At 42.8% G+C, this 24,771-nt stretch overlaps 1 protein-coding gene across 13 annotated transcripts in view; it reads right to left on the bottom strand.

Moving 5' to 3' along the window:
* Positions 1 to 556: 556 nt before the first annotated feature.
* The window catches only part of TTC3 (tetratricopeptide repeat domain 3), a 119,888-nt gene continuing 95,673 nt past the window's right edge, over positions 557 to 24,771 (bottom strand). For 11 of the 13 annotated variants that reach the window (XM_061424707.1, XM_061424750.1, XM_061424703.1 and 8 more), the window contains 11 exons: positions 20,397 to 20,536; positions 17,986 to 18,054; positions 17,174 to 17,270; positions 15,396 to 15,496; positions 12,762 to 12,852; positions 12,219 to 12,320; positions 9,990 to 10,330; positions 7,935 to 8,061; positions 7,629 to 7,763; positions 4,147 to 4,239; positions 557 to 2,040 (listed from right to left, as the gene is read on the bottom strand). In XM_061424707.1, the coding sequence (XP_061280691.1) occupies positions 1,966 to 2,040; positions 4,147 to 4,239; positions 7,629 to 7,763; positions 7,935 to 8,061; positions 9,990 to 10,330; positions 12,219 to 12,320; positions 12,762 to 12,852; positions 15,396 to 15,496; positions 17,174 to 17,270; positions 17,986 to 18,054; positions 20,397 to 20,536 (1,371 nt within the window). In that variant the 3' untranslated portion in view covers positions 557 to 1,965. The remainder of the gene's footprint in view (positions 2,041 to 4,146; positions 4,240 to 7,628; positions 7,764 to 7,934; positions 8,062 to 9,989; positions 10,331 to 12,218; positions 12,321 to 12,761; positions 12,853 to 15,395; positions 15,497 to 17,173; positions 17,271 to 17,985; positions 18,055 to 20,396; positions 20,537 to 24,771) is intronic. The other 2 variants (XM_061424719.1, XM_061424722.1) reach the window with 2 other exon arrangements.

The following is a 24,771-nucleotide window of genomic DNA, read 5'->3' as shown; positions in this document are numbered from 1 at the left end:
CCTCTATCAGGGAGCCCTTTCTCACCAGCCTCAGTAGCCCTGTATCCACAAGGACCAAAAGGTCCCTAAAAGCTGGTCCAACCTAAATCATCCCCGGGAATATCTGGTCCCTGCCACAGGGTCCAGGACAGGACCCTGTATCAAGGTCATTTTGGTGTGAACCAGAAGTCTGCTAACCCTAACCCTCCGCAAGTGCCTCACAGAGATCAACAGTGAGAAATGCAATCTGATTAACTTCGACACTCTCATACGTATTCGCCTGAAAAACCTCTCATCCTAGCCTAGAACAGTAAACTCTATCATCTCTGTCTAGTCTTTCCATTCACAGATTTCAACAGCCAATCTTGTGAACTTGAGTTTAGCAACCTCTACTTAATTAAGCAAAAGGATACTTTGATCCAGTTTTGAAAATGTCCTTGAACTCTTGGTTAGACTCCTCAGACGTACAGTGGCTCTTCTGTCCAAACGAATCACCTTTTAAATTGGTAGCATAATATATGTCTTGAATTTTCAAGCAGAATGCTTTAAATTAGATAAAGAATGGATAACACGGCTATTATTTTAGAACGCTCTTTATTTCGACACAGGACACGTGGAAGGCATGTTCACAAGTTAACAGTTTGAGGTTATGCACGAACACATCCTCTCACTCTCCAGCTGTTCTCCTTTCCCGCTGCGCCTGTATACCTTCGTATCTGCAAGTCCTCAGTTATTCTAAACATGCAGACAATGTTTTCGGGACCTGCTTCAAAATATGGAATGAGCGTCTATGCACTAAGACGTCAAAACCGAGGGAGAAGCAAAGCAGACGGAGGCGACTGCGTCAGCGCGTGAACCTGGGGCTCTGAGCTTCTGAGGGAAACAGAGAACGCATGGGAAAACACTTTTTGATCCTTCTGGTTTGAGAGAGATGGAAGGCGCCCGTAATTCACGGTTCTATGTCTACTGCTGTCTGTAAGTCACTGAAGAGAAGCAGTTTGTCTAACGCAGCTGCGGTTTTGTTCTCAGGCTACAGTACACGAGTGCATGCATTACTCTACACAATGTCAAACACGAACGACTGGAACAGCAACATCTCAGGACTGTCTAATTATACAAGTGTCTCTTTTTGGTGGTGGGGTAAGGAAAGGGAATGATGGTGACTGTTTCCCTCAGCTGCCGCTGTGTGCCAGACAGATACCCAAACGCTTGTTGTCTAACTCAGAGAGGCAGACAAAGGTCACTAACGAGAACAGTAAGGTATTCAAAACAGTCTGCTCCAGACCCGGGGGTGGGATGATGATGAGGGAGCCTCGACTTCAGGGGTTAAGAAGTCTTGGCTGATGTTAGCAAGGGTTTTGTAACTGATTTTCAAAAATCATTGTGTCTTTGAAAGATGGAAAACAAGCACTTACAAATCTACTGGGGAGAAAAAATAATGAAATGAAAAATCACATGAATAGGAGACTTGAATCTTCTGGTCTGAAATCAGCCAATATTAACATTACAACCTATTAAAAGGTAGTCTGCTTAAGCTCATTTTTTAAAACACAGAATCTCTGAGGAAAAATGAAGGCATAAGTTCAGGACTACCAATCTCAAAAACCTTTTCCCGGGGGCACTTTAGCAGGCCAAGGATGCTGATAATCGAGTTCTGCTTTGAGGCACTCACTGTCTTTTCCTTCCATCTCAGAGCGCGCCTCTGCAGCAGCCCCAACAACAGAAGGAAGCGGTTACACGTGATTTTATCAGCCACCACTTGGCGATTACTGTATATCTAGTCAAGAGTTGGGAAATTACTTACTCTCAGCTGTATTAAAGAGTTCCATTTATTAGCACTGCAACACAGAGTGCAAAGAAGCTTCAGGTGTCTGCTTTTGATACCAAAGGGAGTACACTGCTAGTCTTCCAACTCAACAAGCAGCATATCTCCAGCGTGAACTGTAGCTGCCGAGAATAGCAGGCGGGCCTCCTCCAGCAGGGCAGCTACTCCTCTGACAGGAGGTCGTGACCCAGGCAGGCTGGGCAGGTGCGCTGGCTCTTCAGCCACTGCTTGAAGCACTGAAATGAGAGAAGACAATCAGCTGGCCCTTTAGGAGCCTGGGGACCTCAGCTCTCCCGCGCCATTTGCCTCAGCAGACACGGAGACTCCACCCTGAGAGAGTGACTCTCTTAGGCAGGTTAAGGAGTCTGGGGCCCTTGAGGAGGAGAAAGGGAGAGTGTTTTTTGTTTGTTTACATTCCTTCATCTTATAAGATGTTTTTTAAGCCCAGAGCTGATGATTACACAACAAAACAAGTCATCTTGCTTAGGGGATGTTTTTCCTTAAAAGTGAGAGTGAAAGTTGCTGTCGTGTCCAACTCTTTGTGACCCCATGGTCTATACAATCCATGGAATTCTCCAGGCCATACTACTGGAGTGGGTAGCCTTTCCCATCTCCAGGGGATCTTCCCAATCCAGGGATCGAACCCAGGTCTCCTGAACTGCAGGAGGATTCTTTACCAGCTGAGCCACCAGGGAAGCCCAGGAATACTGGAGTGGGTAGCCTATCCCTTCTCCAGGGGATCTTCCCGACCCAGGAATCAAACTACAGTCTCCTGCATTGCAGGTGGATTCTTTACCAACTGAGCTATCAGGGAAGCCCTTTGTTTTTCCTTAAACTCTGCACTAATGATTATGTAACAACACTGTATCTTGTTTGAAGACGTGTTTCTTGTTAAGAACAAGAACCTTCTGATTAAACTTGTTATCTTAAGAGTTATGAAGAGGTAAGACCTCTCTATTGTTAGTAACCAACTGAAAAAGTATACAAGGCCTTGCTAAGACAAATGGGGAGGGCACTCTACCCCCTTCTAAGGTCTATGTCAGAAGCTTTCTGTGTCCCTTTTTCACTGTAATAAAACTCTACTACACAAAACCTCTGAGTGATCAAACCTCATCTCTGGCCTGGAAACCAAATTCTCTCCTTCAGAGGCCATGAATGTGACCCTGTTCACTGTAAGCTATCACCCGTAACGTCCAGGGGGACCTTGAGCCACTCAACACCCAGCGACACCGGAGCCTGCTCAGGGCAGGGGTCTGGACCAAGCCCCAGGAACAAGGAACTGCACCTCAGGATATGACCGTGAAGCCTTGGGGCCTGACTGTGCCTCCCCTTCCTGCTCCGCTCCAGTCCAGTCTGTGCTTCAGCTGCCCTGACTGCTGGAGGCCGGCACTTTCCGGGCCCTTGGACTCCCCTTGTCTTCCTGGTCTTGTTCCTTGTCCCTCCCCAGTCTGCACACACACAGTGGCTGGCCTGCTGCCGCTACGGAGCTAAGTGTGGTAAGCTCAGAGCCCAGGCAGGACCCCCGCCCAGGAAGAAGACAGGCACATGAGAGAATGTAGTTGGCCTGGACTCCGGCAGCATGAGTGGTAAAGAACCCGCCTGCCAATGCAGGAAACTCAAGAGACGCGGGTTTGATCCCTGGGTCGAGAAGATCCCGTGGAGCAGGGCATGGCAACCCCCTCCAGTATTCTTGCCTGGAGAATTCCATAGACAGAGGAGCCTGGTGGGCTACAGCTCACAGGGTCACAAGGAGTCAGACATGACTGAGTGCACGCAGGCACACACAGAGTGTGCGCCCCTTCTCTCAGGGATTCATACACTCACACGGCAGAGACGGGACGGGCTCTAATCCAGCAGCTGGGGAGCAGGACGAGTGCTCACAGCACCCAAAACCCCAGAACAGCTAACACCCATCCCGGAGGGGCCCAAGCCAGAATCCCCCAGGCAATGGAGCCCGTCAGGTTTCCTTTCTCTTCTCTCAAGTGTTAAACTTACTTCACACACTGCACTAAACCAACAAGCTATTTCACCATCTATCTGTTTGACAGTGCGTGTAAGAGCTTGTAAGGAAATCACGCTCTTTGAATTTTAGTGACTGAGAGAGCCGAGTGTGCTCCCCACCAGACACGGAGAGGACCGTGCAGAGCGCGCCAGAGGCCCGGCGTCCACCCCCCTCCCCACAGCACAGTCTACGGGAGGGAGACAACGGCCACGCACATGAGCACACTTGGAATTTGCTTGGAAAATGCAAGGGCTGAAGTCTAGGGGAAAAAGTCCCTTTCTCTTTTCTAAACACTCCAGTCAGGATGCGCAGCGTGCAAACAGCCACAGGGAACTCTCACCCCCTTGTGAAGCCTGTGCCCACACTGCAGCTCACGCACGTGTTTGGACTTGAATACTTCTCGGCACATTTCACAGGAATTTGCGCAGGACACCTGTGGAAACAGATGTATCCCAGTAATAAAGGACTCTTCCCACAATTGGCTTTCCAAAACTTTTGCAGCACAGGGTGCAAATTATTCTCAATTACAGTTAAGCAGACTGAGGGAACAACTTATTTTTTGAATAATATTTCTTAGGAAAAAACAAAGTTTTCATTTTCTCAAATAAAAATCATGATTTATACAGTTAACTCACTCACAGTTAAAATACTACAAATACCTATTTATCCCATTCCATACCTGAAGTATGGTACTAGCTGCATATTACAAATTAACTATTCATCTAATTATCTAACAGCTGGAGACAGTAACAAATTATGACACCTCTACACTATGGATTATCGTGAGGCTGATTAAAATCCTGATGGAATTCTGTAATCCTTGGTACAGAAGGTGAAAGTGAAGTCGCTCAGTCGTGTCCAACTCTTTGCGACCCCATGAACTGGCCAGGATCCTCCGTCCATGGGATTTTCCAGGCAAAAATACTCGAGTGGGTTGTCATGCCCTCCTCCAGGGGATCTTCCTGACCCAGGGCTCGAACCTGGGTCTCCAGCATTGTAGGCAGGTGCTTTATCATCTGAGCCACCAGGCATAGAAAGCTGGTCCCAAAAGCTCTCTGAATAATAGTTGGCTAACAAAACAGTAGGTATCATATGATTATATAATTTAAGTTTTTAAACAGAGAGAGAATGTCTGTATATAGAGATGCCTAGAAAAGAATCTGGAAAGATATAAAATGTTAATGATGGTGACTGGCTACTTTGGGTTGACAGATTTAACTTTTTCTTTGCTATTTTTCTAAAGTTTCTATCAATGTGGATTACTTGCATAAATCAAATCAAAACAAACTGATGGCTCATTCAGCAATATCCCTGTCAGGGGACATAGGTGAGTGGGAGGGCTCCTGGCCCCAACACTCAGTCTGAGGATACAGATAGCATTCTCGTGTGGAAGCGGAGCCGGTGCCACCCTAGGACTCCAGGCACCACGACCTCCCTGCAGACCCCAGCACCCGCCCTACGCCGCGGCCTTCTCCTCGACTCTCCCTCCCTCCTCTTAACTCTGAGCACCCTGAAGGCAGGAAATGGCTTTGCTTCCGTGTGTTCTTATCAGCCAGCGAGGAACCTGGCCCCAAAGGGAGGCTCCAGGAACTGTCAGAAAGTGAGTGAATGCAGCCCCGGCAGTGGGTGATGGCCAGGGAGTAGGGTCGGGGCAGCGCCTGAAGGCTGTGAATCCCTGAACTGCTGAACAGGGTTTTCTGTCCCTCTCAGGGCACTGCAGCCACCACCTGGCACCAGGCAGTGATGGGACAGATGCGATCTCACTCCCCTCCCCTCCCCTCTGTGGCCCCTAGGGAAGGGTCTGGGAAAACTGGAGGCAAGAGCCCTGGGGGAAATGGCAGGTCAAGGCCTCTGCAAGGTGGCCTTGACCTGCCACTTTCCAATGTAGGAGGCCTGTGCTCAATCCCTGGGTTGGGAAGATTCCCTGGGGGAGGGCATGGCAACCCACTCCAGTATTCTTGCCTGGAGACTCTCCTATGGACAGAGGGGCCTGGGGAGCTACAATCCATGGGGCTGCAGGGAGTCGGACACAACTGAGTGACTAACCACAGCACAGCACAAAGTTTAGAAAAAAAGACAGCTATTACTTCCCAACATGATAATTCAGCACAATGTATTTCTAAGTGAAAAAGTAAAAAGAAAACAAATGCATGTACATGGTTTTGACTATATTCACATATACACACATAAAAAAAAAGAGTTCAGAAAAAATGCATACCAATATGATAATAATACTGGTTACCCTTAGAGGGTGGGTTTTGGGTTCTTTATATGTTCTTTTTATTTGGACCTTCTTTAAGAACCACATTACTTCTGTGGTTTTGTGGTTAAAAATACAAAACATCGTTACTTTAAAAAAAAAAAAAAAACAACCTATGATTAGCAAATTAAGTCCTGGTTTCAATACATATTTTTCTTATAAGTCAGCTTTCACGTCTTTATTACCATGAACCGTGAAGCAGAAAGTAATCTCACCTTGAAAGGTGATTATGGTCTATCTTGGTGTGGCCAATAAGTGTGCGAGTGTGCGTGTGCACACACACACACACTCACACACAAATCAGTGAGAATGCTGAGAAGCTGGCCTGGTTGTTGGACCACAGAGCACATAACCAGCTGGAACACCCCTGAGAGGGAGAGGATTCCTGCTTGGCAGGAATGCTCTGCACGGTATAAGCTTTCTCAGTGGTGGCGGCGGTGGGGGGGGTACCCTCTGGCACCCAAGTGTATGTGACGAGGAAAATCTCTGAAGGCTGGTGGAAAGTGAAAATGTATGGGAGGGACAAAAACAGGTTCACAGAAGGAGGCACAGCCCAGGTCGGGTCAGCGAACCAGCGCTCTCTGTGCAGTCCTGCCGACCCCACTCTGCCTATAGCTCTTCTCATTGTACTTTCACCTGAAGTTGGACAGAAGGGGAAGATGTGATCCACGCCAGAATCCTCCTGGGGCCCACGGCTGGGAGCCACCCAGGGGCCCGCCTCCCTACCACCCACATGTTCAGCGCCTACTGCATGGTCCCCAGTGTGTGAGGTCCGTGTGGGCGAGGACAGGGGATTACACGCCGCACACACAAATCAAAGGAAGGAACGCCGGCCAGAAGCATGAGTCATTAGTGCCTTGGTTTCCTCATTCATAAAGACAGTTATAATACCTTATCAACTGAGATCATAGATATAATGGTATTTTATAGAAAGTTCTATGTAACTAACATTCTCATTGTCTAAAAGGACAATAAACAATTTAAATGAGTATATCAAATAAGAGCAACCTCAGCCCATTTCAGCATGCCCCCAACCCCCGTCCCCAGGCACGTGATGGGGAGAAGAGGGAAGCAGCCAGCCTGTTCCGGGAACAGCACGTGGCCCTGCTAACCCCACCACAGGACGTCATCAGACAACAACCACAACAAGCAGATGTGATCCCAGCTCACAGTGCTGTTAGCGATGAAACCAAGTTCGTGTGATTCCAAAGCCTATGGTCGCCTAGAAGAAAACCGGCCAAAAATGAATTCTGCCAACTATTCACACTTGACGTGAGGAACGGATCTGACCGTCTACAGGCCCCATGTCCATGGTGTGGCCACTGCACCTCTTGTCCCCACATGCAGGGGCCCTGAAGTCCCTACAACAGTGGGGAGAACCTCGCTAGTCACTGGCTCCTCTAACCGAACACTCAAGTCACCTAAACGTGGCTTCTAACGGAAGCTCAAAGAAAGTCCATCGAGAAAAGAAAAACATGAGGCTACATCATGGACTAACAGCTGTTTTCTTTCCGCTCTTCACAGAACAGAGGGAACGCCACGGTCATGCACACAGCACTCACAGGGACGTCCTCGGTCCTCGGCCCCCTGGTTTCGGGCGATGCTCCGACAGGCATGGAGGGCGGGTCCTGGGCGGCCCTGGGCACAGCAACAGCAGAGCTGGGTGCAGACAGCCTCCAGCCCTTTCCTGGACTTGGCTGCAGCCAGAATGTACAGCAGGGAAGCAAGTTCAGTCACTCAAAACGTGCACACTGTCTACTGCATTGCTCCCCATCTTTTGTTGGAAGCATTTTATCCCACAATTCTCACATTTTATAAATAAATAGGAAGAAAGTGGAGTATATAATGAATTTAAATGAAACACTGACCTTTTTCTTTCTTTCTTCATCAAGGACGTGTTCTGTCACTCTTTGCACAATTTCGTCAATACTCAATCCAGACAGAGAGGTCTTGTTTTTGTTTCTAACTTTTTTAATAAAACCAGCAAGCTCCGTGCTGAAAGGGAAAGTGGGGAAGTCAAGACAAAGTTAAAGTTTTCTACTGTGAAGAAATATTATGTCCAGTATCAACCCAGCAGCTGAAAAGAAATGAAATCAAATACACAAATAATTCATTTGTAAACAACAGTAACTGTATGTAAAAGCAGCTAAATCACTCTTCCAAAAAAAAAGCATTATGAAAATTTCAACATTATTCCTAAAATATTTGTTTTAATAGATTTTCAAAGTAATAGTGTACCTGACAGATCCACTTCAGATCTCCTTCCCTACTTAGAAACCTGACTTCTTAAGAGCCTGGACATACTGTAGCTTTAAGCAAAATCACTGAATGATCACACACCACTGGATCTGACCTGAAATCAATAAAACCTCTAAGAACAAACTATTTTTTTACTTCCTCCCTTTAAAAATCTAACTGACAAAGTTTTCAAAGTTTTCCTGTATTTTTCATAGTAGCAGTAGATGTGATTATATCATTAATCAACAGGAACTTGGTATCTACAGCACTAATACCTCATATGCTTTAACTTGCAGAAAAGCAAGTTAACATAAGCAACATATGTTTATTCTGCCAAATTTAGACAGGACGGCAAACAATTTTATTCGTAAGGTACTTCTGGTAATTACAACTTGACTATTTTACTAACTTGCGTGGTAACTGCTCTTGAGAGAACTTAAAATGCTTCTCAAACTTAGGCTAAATATGTCTACGTGCAGACAAGATACACTTACTTCCAAGTGGCCAGGGCTCCACTGACAAACGCAAAACATTAATTCTGGCCAATCATAATTAACCACTGTGTTTCAGAAGTTCATCCCAGAGACTATGACTAATACTGTGTCAAAGACAGAAGTAACACGGGAGGTGTGGAGGATCATTCCTGGATGTGGATTCCTCTCTTCTGTGATGTATCCCTGAGACATTCCCTCCACTTCACTTCCCTCTGGCCTGAGACAAGGAGTCCCTCTGCCCCCTCGTACCCATCTGGAGAGTGAGGTCAGAGGTCGATGCAGGAGCACTATGGAAGTGCCCAACTGATGATTCTGGCTGCCTTAGTTAAAAGCAGCTCTCCCCATCTGCAGCAACATGGATGGACCTCGAGGCTGTCCTACTGAGTGACGTCAGTCAGAGAAAGACAAACATCGTAGGACATTGCTTATAGGCAGAAACTAAAAAAACGGTACAAATGAACTTACAAAACAGAAAGAGTCACAGATGTGAAACTTATGGTTACCTTGGGGGGAAGGGGGGATGGATAAACTGGGACATTAGGATTGACATATACACGCTACTATACATAAAGCAGATAATTAATAAGGACCTACTACGCAGCACAGGGAGCTCTACTCAATACTTTGAAATGACCCACATGGAAAAGAATCTATAGGAGTGGATACATGTGTGTGTCTAACTGATTCACGTTGTTTATTTACAGCAGATACTAACACACATTGTAAAGCAGCTCTCCCTACCTCTCCCTCTACAACATGCTCACACACCTTACTCACTGGCAAACCGTATCCAGTCTCTTCACCTCACACCTCTAACAAATCAGAGGGGCTGTTCAACAAAGTGTAAGTGGCTGCTGCCTTCTTTGATATATGTGAGTTTTTTTCCCCCCAAAATATAAAACTAATGTTTGAAGTTCATTTATTGATTCCATAATTAGTGCTGGAGCATGTTACTGAGTTCATCCAAATCTTAGCAAACTGCCATGGGTTCTGATGAATGTGGATTAATCTGTTTGAAAATGCTCACTTTTATGTTTACGAAAGGAAGACAAATGCAATGCTTGTCCTTCTGAGTAAAATAATTGCACGGTCCTTTCTACTTCAGCTCCTAATTGGCCAAACTGTTATCTGATCAGGAAACATCAGTTCAATAAAGCATTTAGCAGTGCTGCTGACATTTTAGATTCGTACCTGCTGTAACACGGGAACACCACCAACAGGTGCTCAATAATGCTATTGAACGGCTTCTTTGGAGACTGGCTTGAATGAGTGGCACGCTCTGGAGCAGCAGGTAACTTCTGATCAGCCACTGGGCCTGGTTCTGGCCCAGTTGCCTGGCCAGCACCCTCATGCTCTGGCAGCTGGGGGGCTTTCTGACTGCAGGAGGGCAACTCCACTGGGCTGTCATCAGCTGCAGAGCCCAGACTTGACTCCTCGGGAGCTGCTGTCTGGTCTCCGGTCCCATGACTTGTAGAAGTGGAGGGACCTTGACCATCCTGGCCTGAAGACTCAGTAAGTAATTTAGGATGAATCTGGGAGGAATACACCACAAAAGCTGATCACTAAGAGTTAGATCCATGAACAAAGACTAATGATTAAGCGCAACTATAATGAATCCTGCTTGCTGAAGTGCACAGAACTTGAACTATAACAAATTAAATGTTGTTGTCCTTAAAAGTCACTGGTAACTGTCTCTCTCAAAACAAGCTGTTCAGGGCTCCACACTGCCAGGTCCTGCTGGGCTCTCCCAGAAGCTCTGTGGTCCACATCGAAGGGCTGAGGCCCCTCATGTCGTCAGAGCTCCAGTCTGCACCCCAGGCTACCCTCTCTCACGCCTCCATGACTGCGTGCTTGTTGCGAATAATACCCCCTTTTTAAACGATTCCAGTCTAGAATACCTTCCCGAGGTCCAAACCTCCTAACAGGCAGCTTCCCTTGGGTGATTCCAAGGGCACTCAAGCTCTGTGTCTGCCAACGCAGCCTCCGGGCAGGCTTCCTCACCTGCTCTTCCTCTGGTGCCACCTGACACAGACCAGATCTGGCGTCCACTCCCTGACACACTCACGCTGAGCCCTGACCGCAAAGACAGCGCCTCTTTCAGCTGACCACCTGAACACTGGACGGCTCTCCTCCCTCCAGCCCCACTACCCCTCTCACCGGGCCCAGCAGGGACAGCTAGCTGCACCCGATCTGCTGCACATCCCTTGCGCAGGCCCCTGTCCCACCAGGTCTCCACACTGCAGTCAGGCTGACGTCATTTCCTAACTGGAAACCTACACTGGCTGCTCAGTGACCTGAGGGGAAGTCCACACTGCGGAGCACACCTTATGGAATAAGGCTCCCTTTGTTCTGGCCTGTGGGTACGGTATCACAATCTTTTCCCTACAGTCCCCTTTGTCTTAGTGAACTTCTTTCACAGCTGTGAAAGGTGTTCTTTTTCTAGCCTCCAAATGTGCTATTTCCTCCATCTGAACATTTTGACCCTGAAACTTCACACCACACAGCCCTTCTCACGCGCGCGCACACACACACACTCTCTGCTTCCTTCTGCCTGGTGAACTATTCCAGATCTCTGGCTCACTGAGACCTCCAGCAAGGGAGCTTCTGCCAAGGCCTAAGCCTCGGGGTTAAGTTAGTTCCCCCTAACTTCTGCTGCCATGGCATTCTATGTTCTTGGAGCACTTTGCTTATAATTATGGGCTTGAAGTCACTCCCAAAACCATGTGCATTCTGAGGGCACAGACCGCATCTAATCCTGATCACCACTAACTATCCGACGAATGAACAGCAGAGACGTGACACACACAGTAAACCGTTTTTAGGGGTTCTTATCATTCAAGCCCCTGACACACTGAGAGTTCCCAAGGTTTTCAATTTTAAAATTCTTTTGAGTCATTTATAAAATCACGTAAGCTAGAATTAAAAATTAACAGTAAAATATTCTACTGAGATCTCATGCTTTTCCCCCTCTGTATGTGTTGTAAGAACTTGAAAACACTGGTGCTCAATAGAATATTTTACTCAGTTCAAGGTGGCTAACCTTTTTAATGTTTTAAATCTTTTTTTATTTCTATTTTTGCAGATGAATCCACAGTAAATTTGAATATTAAGAGTGCATAGTATTGAGAAGAAAAACACTTTCAAGATCAGCTTCTGACTGCAGCTCCAGAGCCTACTACCTTAGTTGAGGCTGAACGCATAGACGGAAGGGTCATGGGGTGAGGGGTGAACGAGAGCCACTCTGATGAAGGCTTCACCTAGCACCTGATGAAAACAGTAAGGTAATTATTCACCCAGCTCACGCCCACTCCCAAACCAGTAACAACAAACTACTTTTGGCCAGTTATTAAAGAAATTGTGCCTCACTCCTTTTTGGTTCTGTTTCCTTCAAAAAAGAAAAAAAAGAGATGTAAGACTCACCGTGTTACAGGTAGGAAATGAAAGCTCAGAAATCTGCACTTTAGGAAGTTCACTGAGCTGAGAACCATATTTAATTGCCTGAATTTGTTCTTCAAACTGAGACTGTAGGTAGAAAGGAAAGTGTTAAGTTTTTCTAACAAATTCTAAGGAAAACCACAACTGTCCATTAATACTGTTTTCCCCCTTACTATACATATATAACAAATGTTCAATCATTTCCCAAGAAATATAACTAGGATGCAAGGTTACTTCTTGAAAGGAAGAAGTTCAAAATAACTAGAACTGTTAATTCTAACTAATTAACTCTAATATTACTCTATTAATTAGAATGCTCTAAGCCTTATTAAACATAACTTTGCTATCTTATCAAGGGCTGAGCTTAAATAGTTAAGAAGATAATGTTTCTTTCATGAAAAATTCTTAATTACAACAAAAAAAGTCTTTAACAGCCCAAAAAAGAAAGTTTCAGTATGACACTACCTCTTTTAGAGTTATAACCATCAGACAGATTTTGACAGAATGATAAAATACCATATAACTTACCTTTGCTTTCTCAATTTCTTCTCTAACATCAGAAAGAAACGATTCCCATGAATGTATGTCTGAGTCCATGTCAGAATACGCTGCCGAATCACTGAGAGAAGAGAAAAACATAAAACTGCTGATGTTCACTTGAAGACTTAAAAACTGAAAGCACTAAAGTACAAATGAAAATAAACATTTAAAGATAATGAGAGAAATATGATCATGCACACATAGCAAAAAAGATGATTTTTAAAGAACTGTGTATCTTACAAAGTCACTACACTTTAGGAAATATTATCAACTGATCTAACCCGAAGCCCAAAACTGGTGGACAGAGAGCATATATTCTCCTGAATTTTACCTTCTCTCCTCAGATTTGAAGATTAGACAATTCTTCAGTTGATATCTTCCTATTTAACATCAAAGGCTATCTTAGCATTGAAAACAAACCAAAAGTTGGCAGCCTGGATACATTCCAATAAAACCTTCATCCCTACTTCATTGTAAAACAAAGGGTGGGGTCTAACAGGCTACATTAAACTTCTCAGCACCTCATGAATCTGGTTTACTGAAAGTGACAGACAAGTTTTCTACTCCAATTGAGAAGATCACCACCACCAATCCGTGGTTATGTCTGTTCTCATACATCTTAAAGAAGAACCAGAACACTGCTTTCATGGCTTTCCTCTTTTGCCACCCTTTGGTGGAATGAGCAGAGTTAGCACAGACCCCCTAAGAAAGACCATCTGTATACCATGAGGCTTACTAAGGAGTCAATGCTATTAGATAAAGTGAGGCCTGAGATCTCTGTTTCCCAGATGCACGACAATCCAGACCCCTTGGCGTGCTGCACACTGGCTACTGAACACCACACGATCTCACCTCAGCTGTATTAGTCCTGTAATCTGAATCAGCATACCAGTTTACCTTTAATCAGAAAGGTTTTCTGATGTGAAAAAAACTTAATCTTGAAAAAAGAAGAAAAAAAAAAGAACTGTACATTAAAATTGCTTTTCCATGACCTGTACAATCTCTGGTTCAACACTGAGGGTTTGAAATTTAAATCAAAAAACACTAGGAATTAAAAAGTTAAAACCTGTGTGTGGAATATGATAAAAGAATCAGATGAAAAGTAATGTGCAAAAATCCATATAGAAAAGTGCTAAATCTAGACTGAAGGAGACTCGCTGGATTCTCATGGTAAACCTTATTCCAAAAAGAAAGCAAAATAAACAAAAACAGGTATAGATCATGGAGGGTTGAAAAATGAAAGAAAAGTGAAAGAAAGAGAAGTCACTCAGTCATGTCCAATTCTACGACCCCATGGACTGGAGCCTACAAGGCTCCTCTGTTCATGGGATTTTCCAGGCAAGAATACTGGAGTGGGTTGCCATTTCCTTCTCCAGGAGATCTTCCCGACCCAGGGATTGAACCCGGGTCTCCTGCGTTGTAGGCAGACGTTTTACAGTCTGAGCCACCAGGGAAGTTGAAAAACATGACCATATGTAAATATCTTTAAAAGCAACATTCCCACACTCTACTGGTTAGACTGTTAAGTAACTCTTCTTATGGAAGGCAACTGTTGAAGCCTCAAAAATGTGATCTTCATTCCAGGAATTTATTCATTGCATGGAAATGACTAATAATTTAGCTATAAGGATATCTGCCCCAGTGCAGCTTTGAATAGCAAAATGTGCAAACCACCCAGCTTTCCCACTACAGTGCTATTTAATAAATCATGACACGGTCGTACACTGGACTACTATTCAACCTTTTAAAATTAGGTTGGAGAAATGTAATTACTGATATGAAAATGAGTTTCCTATATACTGCTTGGGCTTCCCTTTTAGCTCAGTCAGTAAAGAATATGCCTGCAATGTAGGAGACCTAGGTTCGATTCCTGGGTTGGGAAGATCTCCTGGAGGAGGGCATGGCAACCCACTCCAGTATTCTTGCCTGGAGAATCCCATGGACAGAGGAGCCTAGTAGGTTCCCAGACTATGGGGTCACAAAGTGTCAGATATGACTTAGCAACTAAACCACCACCATATATTACTTAGTGAAAAACTATATATAAATTTTCCTTTTTTTTCCCCCCAAACCTTAATGGATTTACCCCAAAACTAAATTAACTAGTTACAGCTCAATTCAGAATTAGGATAATTTATCATTTTCTTGATATGTTTTGATTTTCCCATGATTGAACATGCGTTAATTATAATAACTATTAAAAATAAAGCCCTGTGGACTGCAAGGAGATTGAACCAGTCTACCCTAAAGGAAATCAGTCCTGAATATTCACTGGAAGGACTGATGTTGAAACTGAAACTCCAATACTTTGGCCACCTGATGGGAAGAACTGACTCATTTGAAAAGACCCTGATGCTGGGAAAGATTGAAGGCAGGAGGAGAAGGAGATGACAGAGGATGAGATGGTTGGATGGCATCACCAACTCAATGGACATGAGTCTGAGTAAACTCTGGGAGTTGGTGATGGACAGGGAGGCCTGGCGTGGTGCAGTCCATGCAGTCACAAAGAGCTGGACACGACTGAGCGACTGAACTGAACTGAATATAATTTTTCCTCCAATTAGCCCTAATCTTTATTTCCTCAATAACAATTGTGGAAAGACACCTGTGACACCACAGTACCTGCTCATTAGCTTCAGATTCTTGAGAAACCTTTCGGCTTGTGACTCCATGGTCTGTAACTTACACACTTCCATGTCCTTCCAGTTTTCAAGCACAGATACCTACCATTAGATGAGAGACTGTAAGCATTTTCAAACAAACTATTTTAAAGCTATGAAAGCATTCTAAACCACTTTCAAGTTTCTCCTTAAATGACATATGATCAGAAGAGTGACCAGAATTTAACTATCATTTCTCTCAAGTGAACCTGAACTAAAACTTTTCGGACTACTCTGGTGGTCCACTGGCCATTGCCGGGGACATAGGTTTGACCCATGGGTTTTGTGAGGATTCCACATGCCTTGGGACAACTGGGCCTGTGCACGACAACTGCTGAGCCTGTGTGCTGCAACTACTGAAGCGTGAACTTCCAAAGCCTATGTTCCCCACCAAGAGACACCCCTGCTTGGGGCAACTAGAGAAAGCCCACATGCAGCAAGACTCAGCACAGCCCAAAATTAATTAACTAAAAAATAAACTTTAGAATAACAAAGTGATAGTAAAATTATATTCCTAGAGTGATACTTTCTTAGTTATGAAACTTTCCACAAGGCTTACTGCTCAAGCCATACAGAAGCACGGAGCTAGGTTACCTGAAAGTATACACCTGGTGTGCATAATCTAAGGTGCTGACCACAGTAAGCAGAGAGCCAGGACCCTGCAGAACAGTACCAAGGCTGCACCTATGGAATTTAAAGGCCTGGGAAGCAGACGAATGGGAGGGGAGGAGGGGATGGAGTGGAGTCTGGGACAAGCAGAGGCAAGCTATCACACAGAGGACGGGCACACAGCAGGGTGCTGCTGCACAGCTCGGGGTAAGTTATTACCAGCAAGGGTAAGTTTTGAAAACTTTAGACTCTGGTTCCCCACACAAGCCAACTGGCCATTTGTGTCAAAGTCACTGCAGAAAATGTAGACTGGCGTTGCTTTAATTCAGGTGTCAGTAATCTTGACAGGGCCCACCAGGCAAAACTGCTTGTTAAATGGTGGTAAACGGGAACTGAGTGACTTGGGGACAGAGATGCAGGAAAAGGGTCCACAAAGCAGAAGTAAACACTGGCACTCTTTTTTCCTTCCTTCCTTTAGAAACGCAGCTGCATAGCTGACATTTCTTTTAAAGACCCATGTTTACAGACTGCATGAGTTAAGCTCTTCCTTACGTTTCTAAAATAATCGTAGACACATTTACTAATAAACAACATTTACTTTGCAAATTAGAAAAACAAAGGCAACCATGTTTCAGGAATTCAATAGAATATAGCCAGAGATAATTATTTTTGTCTCAGTAATTTCTCATATAGTATACTGACTTTAGTATATATTCTTCCAGGGGGAGGAAAGAGAGTATATATTCTTAATAAGTATATTATTTCCAAGTTCCTTTTCCAGCACTGGCAAATAGGTTTTTTGGTTGGCTACTTCATGGTACATCACTTGACTAAATATAATGAAGCCATTAAAAGTACAGAGCATTGAAAATGACTGAATTGTGTTAAATAAGGAAAGCTAGTCACAAAACATGGTGTACACTCTATCATAAGATAAGCATAAAGGTAAAAAAATTTAAAGTTATAGGCAAGGAGAGAGTGGTTGTTTCAGGGAGGCAGGATTATGGGTGAAAGGATACCCCTCAGCCTCCACACTTCCCAGCAATGTTGTCCTGCTCATGTGTAATTAAACGCAGAGTAAACAAATGACACCCTGCCGAATCTGTCAGTCACCGAGTACTCCGGACTCACCTCTGCATCCACAGCCCTTTGAAGACTCTCTTCATAATGCTCTTTCCCTTTCTTTATACTCTCTTCTATTTTCATTTTCTCATTTGTAAATGTATTACTGCAAATATTAAAGAAAACAAAAAAAACTAACTGAAAAAAACATAACCAGCGAGCTCACAATCATGCCACAAACAGATAATAGAACATCTTCCAGAGAAACTTCTTGCCCAACATTTGGCTACTTAATACAAGACTCATATGAGCCCTCTGCAAATGATCAAAGAAAATGAGAAATTAAAAGTAAGTTACTTGGTGGGAATGCTGTGAAATGGGTTCCTCATTTTTATGAAGTTAGGTGAAGTTTAACCTGATCATGTTAATAAACTTTACATACTGGCTTCCAGTATGTACAAACATTATTTGCAGTAGTAAAGATTAAAAGGAAAGCTTTTTATAGGCTCATAACAAACATTCTTTAATAATTCTTTAATTGTAGAACAATGAACTACAATAGTTGAGACTGTTATTTCAAGTAACCTAAGTTTTTAAAATACATTTTTAGTTTCAGGTTAATTCAAAGGAAATGAAGAGTAATGAACAATGCTAAATTCAGGGCTTTTTATACTGACAATGAGAAATAAAAGTAGAAATCATAAAAATAAAAAATAAATTTATTTAAATATTAATAATAAAACAGAATTTTTTTTAAAGAGAAACAATTATTTAAAAGAAACATATAAGCAAAAATATATTTGGATGTCTAACTATATTTAGACTGTGCCTCTGATATTAAGAATATAATAGATACAAAAATAAATTTAAGCTTAATTTGCCTGATTTCAAGGGACTGATCCAGAAGTAATTCAAGTGCCTTTTCCTTTCCATCATTTTCCTGCGTATACCTGCAAAAGCATAATCACCAAATTTCAATCAATTTTCAAAGATTTTTAAAAGCACAATCTCACACAGTAAATTCTACATCCATGCAAACATTTCTTGATTTCTTTATATTTCATTTCTAGTATCTTCTAAATAGGCAAAGAATTTGGGTCCTTTTCCTTTTGGAAAAATTTCCCTTCTACACCTAGAGGGCAGATCGCCTTTTCTTCACTCTGCGTTGTGTGTCTATAGCACAGACCCCGTCTCAGTTCTGTGTCAGGAGCACCTCCATCCAGGTGGTTGGTTCAACTTAAGACAGAAGAATAAGGTGTTGGGTCATCACCAGTGTAACATAGGTTCTCACTCAAAATGAAAACAGCCTTCTATTTTTTAAGCCAGAAACTGAAGCCCAATTACACACAGACACACACGCGCGAATCTGCATGCGCGCATGCACACAGTAGGATAATTCTTCAAAACAAAGTGTGTAAATCTTTGACTCTTAATAAGCAATGCCCTGTACCAAGAGGGTTCTGTCTCTTTCATGCTCTCCCTTCACACCTTTTTAGTCATCTCTACTGGCTAAAAACCCGTTTCCACAAACTACCAATTTAAATCCCATTTCACCTCTTTTGTAAAACAGTTCCTCTAAGTTTTCAACACTGGGTAGCTTGTCATGTAATTTCTGCCTTCCTTCAACAATTATCTCTGACTTGTATCACTGCACCAACCATAAGCTCCTCGTGACCATTCATTTCTTAATGAATATCAACTGTGATCTAAAGCGTAGAAAAATCAATGAAATAACCTCATATACCTTTGTTGTTCTCTAAAAGAGCCAAAAAGTTTTAAGATCTAAATATAAAAATTTAGCTTTTTTTGGAAAGTATAAAAAGCATAAAGAAGCCGATAGCCTATCTTTAAACTACAACAGAAAAAGGCAAAGAAATACACTAAGAAAGGGAAAAGACAATAAAAAGATTATTCCTCAGCAGAAATGATTTTTATGATACCACAGAAAAAAATTTTATCAACAGTCTCAGTTTCATTTAGTCTAGTTTGACAGTATGTCTGAACTGAACATATGAAAAAATTAAAATATAAATACTCCAGAATTTTTGAGTAACTTAAAAATTAAGACTGTACTTGCTCAAACAGTAAGAGGTAAAAAGCTTTTTAGATTTCCATAAATGTGTTCTTCTAATGAAACTTTGAGCAAAATCAAAATTACATGACATACGCAGTATTTTCCATTTCATCATGTTTTATAAATGACTACTTAAAAACTGTCCAAAGGTTAAAGTTAGCAATACTCACAATGAAATTCACCTGACCACGGGGCACAGCAAGTGGACAAAACATAAATGCCCTGAACAGTGAGTGTGGCCAGTGGAGCCCCCAGAGAACCATGCCTCCCCTTATTAATGCCCTTCAATCTGGACCAGGCCTGCAACTTGCCCAAAACAACAAAATGTGGCAGAAGTGATGTTGATGGTTCCGGGCCTGAAGCTTCAGAGGGCCTGGCAGCTTCTACCTATGCACTCTTGGAAGCTCTTAGCCATCACACAGGAGGTGTGGCTACTGTGCTGGAGATAAAAGTCACATGAAGAAGTCACGTGGAGAGGAAGAAGCCCTGAAACTGCATAGAGAGAAAGAGGCCAAAATATTTCAGCCAACTCCCAACTAAACGCAGCCACAGGGGGAACCACTGACAAGACCAGTAGAAGGGTGGCCCAGCCAAGACAGCCCAGAATGAAACATCCGGATCAAATTAAAATTAAGTTAATTTAAGCCAGCAAGCTTCAGGTATTTTGTTCAACAGTAGGTAGCAATTAAGCTGAGGAGTCATACAATTATTTATGGAAACAGGGGTTAGGAATGGATTGCACAGAATCTTAAAACAAACCTAGCCCATCTGACAACTGCCTGAATGTATATTACTGAATCCTTCGTATTATAGGACCAAATTTTACTAATTTAAAGATTCAGGGTGGAAGTAATAAATAAAATGATCACCACAGAATCTTGGTGCTGGACAGAAGCTTAGATCTAGACAAACCCCCTCATTTTACAACAAAGAAAAGGGGTCAAAGATAATGTTCAGAGAAAGAGGTGGTGTTCAGACCAGAAGTAACTTCTTGGACTTGCAGTCCTACTTTTATTTATGTATAAATATGAGAGGTTTAGAAAAAGCTGTAGGTGAGATAATTCCCAACAGATGTTCTTTAAAATGAAATGAGAACACTGTCTTAAAATTTTCACTTTACTTGATAGTCTGAAACTGAATACCAGAAAGGATAAAATAACCCAAAATATACCCAAATTAAAAATAAATGAAAATCATTTTCTTTCAAGTGTTACTCACATTTTGCTGGCATTTAACACCTTTTTCATTTTCTTCTTCAGTGCCTTTAGTCTTTCTTGGATTTCTTTTTTCTCCTGTTCCCATTTTTTAATTTCCTTGTTCAAATCTTCAAGGAACCAATCTAGTTCTGTCTTTGAGATCTAAAAACATTTTAGAAAGTATCTAAATAAATGGAAAGATTTACTTTTTCTTCTTTTTAAAAAGAGCCCGAGAGACTAGTGTTGGGGTGGTGAACTAGCTTAACCAATGACTACAGTTCCTCGGAACACACACTCAGGAGCTGGCTGTACGCGCTACCCCGGCCGAGCTTGGGACATAAAGTCACACAATACATAGCCTCAGCCCTCAAGTGAGGACAGGCAGAGACATGGCAGGATTCTCCAAATCAGTGCAATTTGATCTCTGTCTTCAGAGATGGGGCTGCCACATAGAGAATGGATTCCAAGTAGTGGGCATGGAGAGACAGGAGGTTAGAAGAGAAAGGCATGTCTGTACGGAATAGTACGAGGTGGATGTTAGGACCTCAGGCGCCTGGGACACCTTGGGATAAAATGATCAGGGGCCTTATGAGCAATGCTGAGGAGTGTGGACCTCATCCTGCAGACAACAGGAAGCCAGTGATAGCTCTTCAGCAGGGCTGTGAGATGATGAGATTCTTATTTTAGAAAAATAACTGAAAGACACAGAGGCAGATCAGGGGAAAGAGGGTACATAAAGGTTAGACAAGAACAGCAGCTTTCTCGTTTTCTTGACTTTCTCTGATACTTTCTTATTGTGACCCACAACAGCAAATACATTTTAATCATGATCCCCAGCATTTAGTACATACATGTATGCATCTATATACACACAGAGCTGAAAACGCTGCCCTTACTTTCTGAGATGTTTTCCTATATTTTTATTCTATTATTAAGAACAATTTTAGTCACCATCACTAAACTGACTTCACAGCCCATTAGGAATTATAACCTTTAATGTCAAATACTCTGTATTAGAAGAAGATAAAATCTCACTGCAGTAGCCCAGGTGAGAGACAATGAGGATGACAGAGGTAACTAAAGGGACGATAAAAAGAAATAAAGGACACTTTAGAAGACTAGGATGGATAACAAGACCGTGTGTCCATGTGGATATATGATGTAAAGTGGAAGGCGACAGAATCTCTACCCTGGATGAATAACTAAACAAAATTCTATTAACAAAACAGGAGACTATGGAAGATATACAGGAGAGAAATCAACCTAGATAAGTATTTTTAAATAAATTTGAGTAAACAATAAAATATATATTAAGAACTCAATAATTTTGAACCTGCAATTATTTTGATGGGACAGAGAAGAAGTTTATAGGTGTCTGACAAAGACTATACATCCAAGGAATAAAATACTAAATTGAAATAACAAATAACCACCTTTCAACACAACCACAGAGAAAGGAGTAACGTATTCTAAGTCCTGCTGATTCACACATCTGCCAACTGGCTCTTCTAGCACAGGTTAGCACACCAAGTCAGGTGTGTTTTGCTCCCCAAACACCTTTCCCAACGCGGGAAACTCCCACCTATTAACATACTACAATTTCAAAGTCTATTCACTAGTTCATTGGCTGTAACTTGGAATGCACTTCCCCATAGAAAATTATATTAGAAACATCAGTTAAACAGCCAACATTTCTCTTCCAAGAAGCTCTCAGTTCCATTTGTAAGCTGAACAAAATGAGGTCTACAGTGTTAAAGAGGGCACATTCCCAGACCATGAGTCTATTTGACTGAGGAAGAAATAAATCTCCACCGGGGTGCTGGGGCAGAACATGCGATGCTGAAGAGACAAAGAGGAAAGCAAAGGCTACCCTCTGAGACAGGTTTGAAAAGATTCATGTCCATCTTCACAGCCTCCCGCCTTTCTTCTGGTACTCAGTTTCACCCACTGGGGGCCCTTCTTTACTCTGCACCCTCAAGTTTCTCTGGACCCCTGACTTAAGCACCCCCCAGTCGAGGGCCTGCCCAGCACCCAGGCACACTTCACAACGTCTCTCCTCTCCTTCCTTTTCAATCTCTCACTCAGAGTGAGCCTGACAGCAGCACAGTACTACAAAGATCCACGTCGACTCGCCTGGAAGTATTCACACTTCACTCTTTAGCTTAAGTGATTCTCTAATCTACACAGAGTCAGCACGCATGTTTTATTTGGCAAGTCCAATACTTGTTTGTTTGCTTCTTAAAATACAAATGTGTTATCTCTGCCTGGTGATAAAGGCTATGGGGCTGCGATATCTGTCAGAATTTCAGGCCATGTGACAAAGAGAAATGAAACGCTGTATCCTGAGGCTCTGGATGGCTAGGTATACCACCACCTGAAACACAGCCTTCTCCGTCAGCTATCTTACGTAAGGGCTGCCTTTTGAAACTTCTTCGGAACCTACGAATTCTCTAAAAGTTTCATTCCAGTGTTTCAAAGTGTCATCTCTTCAATGTTAGCAGACAGGTAGTGCTGCTGCTGCTGCTGCTAAGTCACTTCAGTTGTGTCCGACTCTGTGCGACCCCAGAGACGGTAGTGCACATGCCTGTAAATGCCAGTCATTTATAAATAAAATATACTCTGGACTACTATTTCTAACAATTACTGTACAAGTTAGGATGGAGCAGTATTTACAAGAAATAAAAAAGGAAATTTAAACTTCACTATTTTCCAGTTTGAAATTCTACTAGTATCAACGACTGCTTAGTGGTATCTCAATTTCATTTTTGCTTTAGGGACCCTTTCACGTCCCACCTCTGACCAGGTTCCCTATAATCTGACCTTCCTGCTTAGGCTTAGAATGTGGCCAGGTCACTGACGACAAGGGTTCAGCCATAGAAACTCAGGGTCTCCTCCTTCAGAGAGGACAGGGTACCCTGGAGCCAAGCTACACAGATTCCCTGGGAAATAATGGCTTCGAGGCAAAACGGGCACCGACTTAGAACATTCCGCCCTCATCAGCTTTAGACACCAGGGTTTTCGGATGTTTCCTGGCAAGCAGATTCAATACCATGAATGTACCTCTGACCAGCCCAGGTCTCTCATGAATTTTAAGTCCTGCCTCAGGAGTAGGTTTGACTTCAGCGGCCTTGAGATGTGCAGGCCAACTGTTTTTAGGAAGAAGAGGTTCAACAGTTCGGTGACATTTCCTGCAGCCTGGGAACAGACCAACTCACACTTCCCTTGAGGCAACCTTGCTGATCTTGAATTTGCTGAGTCACTACTGTGACGGAGGTGACCACCATGCTTACCTGGCCTCACAAAGAGGGTGCTACATAAAAGTCCTAGAAGATCAGCACAGAGCCTGGCGCTTAAGGAGCATCCAATATAAATATCTGTCAAATGAAAGAATGAGTGCTATTTTCCACCACATACTAGCAGTAAATAAAGTAACAATCGTCACAGGACGTACAGGCCTGATGACCTTCCTGTAGGCTGATGGAATATGAAGACACAATTCAGTGAACGCAGTTCTGTAGGGGCCCAAGTACACGCTGTTGGGTAACACTGGCAGAGCTCCTAGTCTGCACACTGAGATCCATGGATGGCTAAGAAACAGTCCTCACTCTCAGGGGGATGATAGTGGGGGAAATATGCATGAAAGATAATAACTATACCATACACAAAAATAAACTCAAAGTGGATCACAGGCCTAAGTGGGGGAGCTAAAACTATAAAATTCTATAGAGCATAGGAGTAAACATTGCTGATCTTGGGTTTGACAGTGGTTTCTCACCTATGACATCAAAAGCATAAGAAACCAAAAAAAAAAAATTATAGAAACTCGACTATAGTGAAAATTTAGAATTTATGTGTTGCAAATGATAACATCAAGAAAGTGAAAAAGACAACCCACAGAATGGGGCATAGGAGAAATAAATCTGCAAATATGGGAAGATGAGTGAAAATATTTCTAAATGATATATTTGATAAGAAATTTGTACCCAGAATACATATATACGTAAGTGTGTGTGTGTGTATATATATATATAGACTCTTAATTCAATATAAAAAACAAAAAATCCAATTAACAAGTGGGCAAAGGATTAAAACAGACATGTCTCACACTTTCCACATATATAAAAACAGACATTAAACACATATAAGATGCTCAACACCATTAGCCTTTGGGGAAACACAAATCAAAACTACGGTGAGAAACCACTTTACACTCATTAGAAGAGCTAAAATAAAAAAGATGGATGATAGAAAGTGTTAATGAGAACACAGAGAGATTGGATCCCTTGTACACTGCTGGTGGGAATATAAGATGGTGCGTCTGTTTTAAAATAGTCTGGTAGTTTCTCAAACTCTTAAATATGGAGTTAACAGATGACCTAGCATTTCCATTCCTAGGT

Source organism: Bos javanicus, chromosome 1, assembly GCF_032452875.1.
Source record: "Bos javanicus breed banteng chromosome 1, ARS-OSU_banteng_1.0, whole genome shotgun sequence".
NCBI classification, from domain to species: domain Eukaryota; kingdom Metazoa; phylum Chordata; class Mammalia; order Artiodactyla; family Bovidae; genus Bos; species Bos javanicus.
Note: the sequence above shows the minus strand (reverse complement) of the source record. Positions and strands in the feature narration are given on the sequence as shown.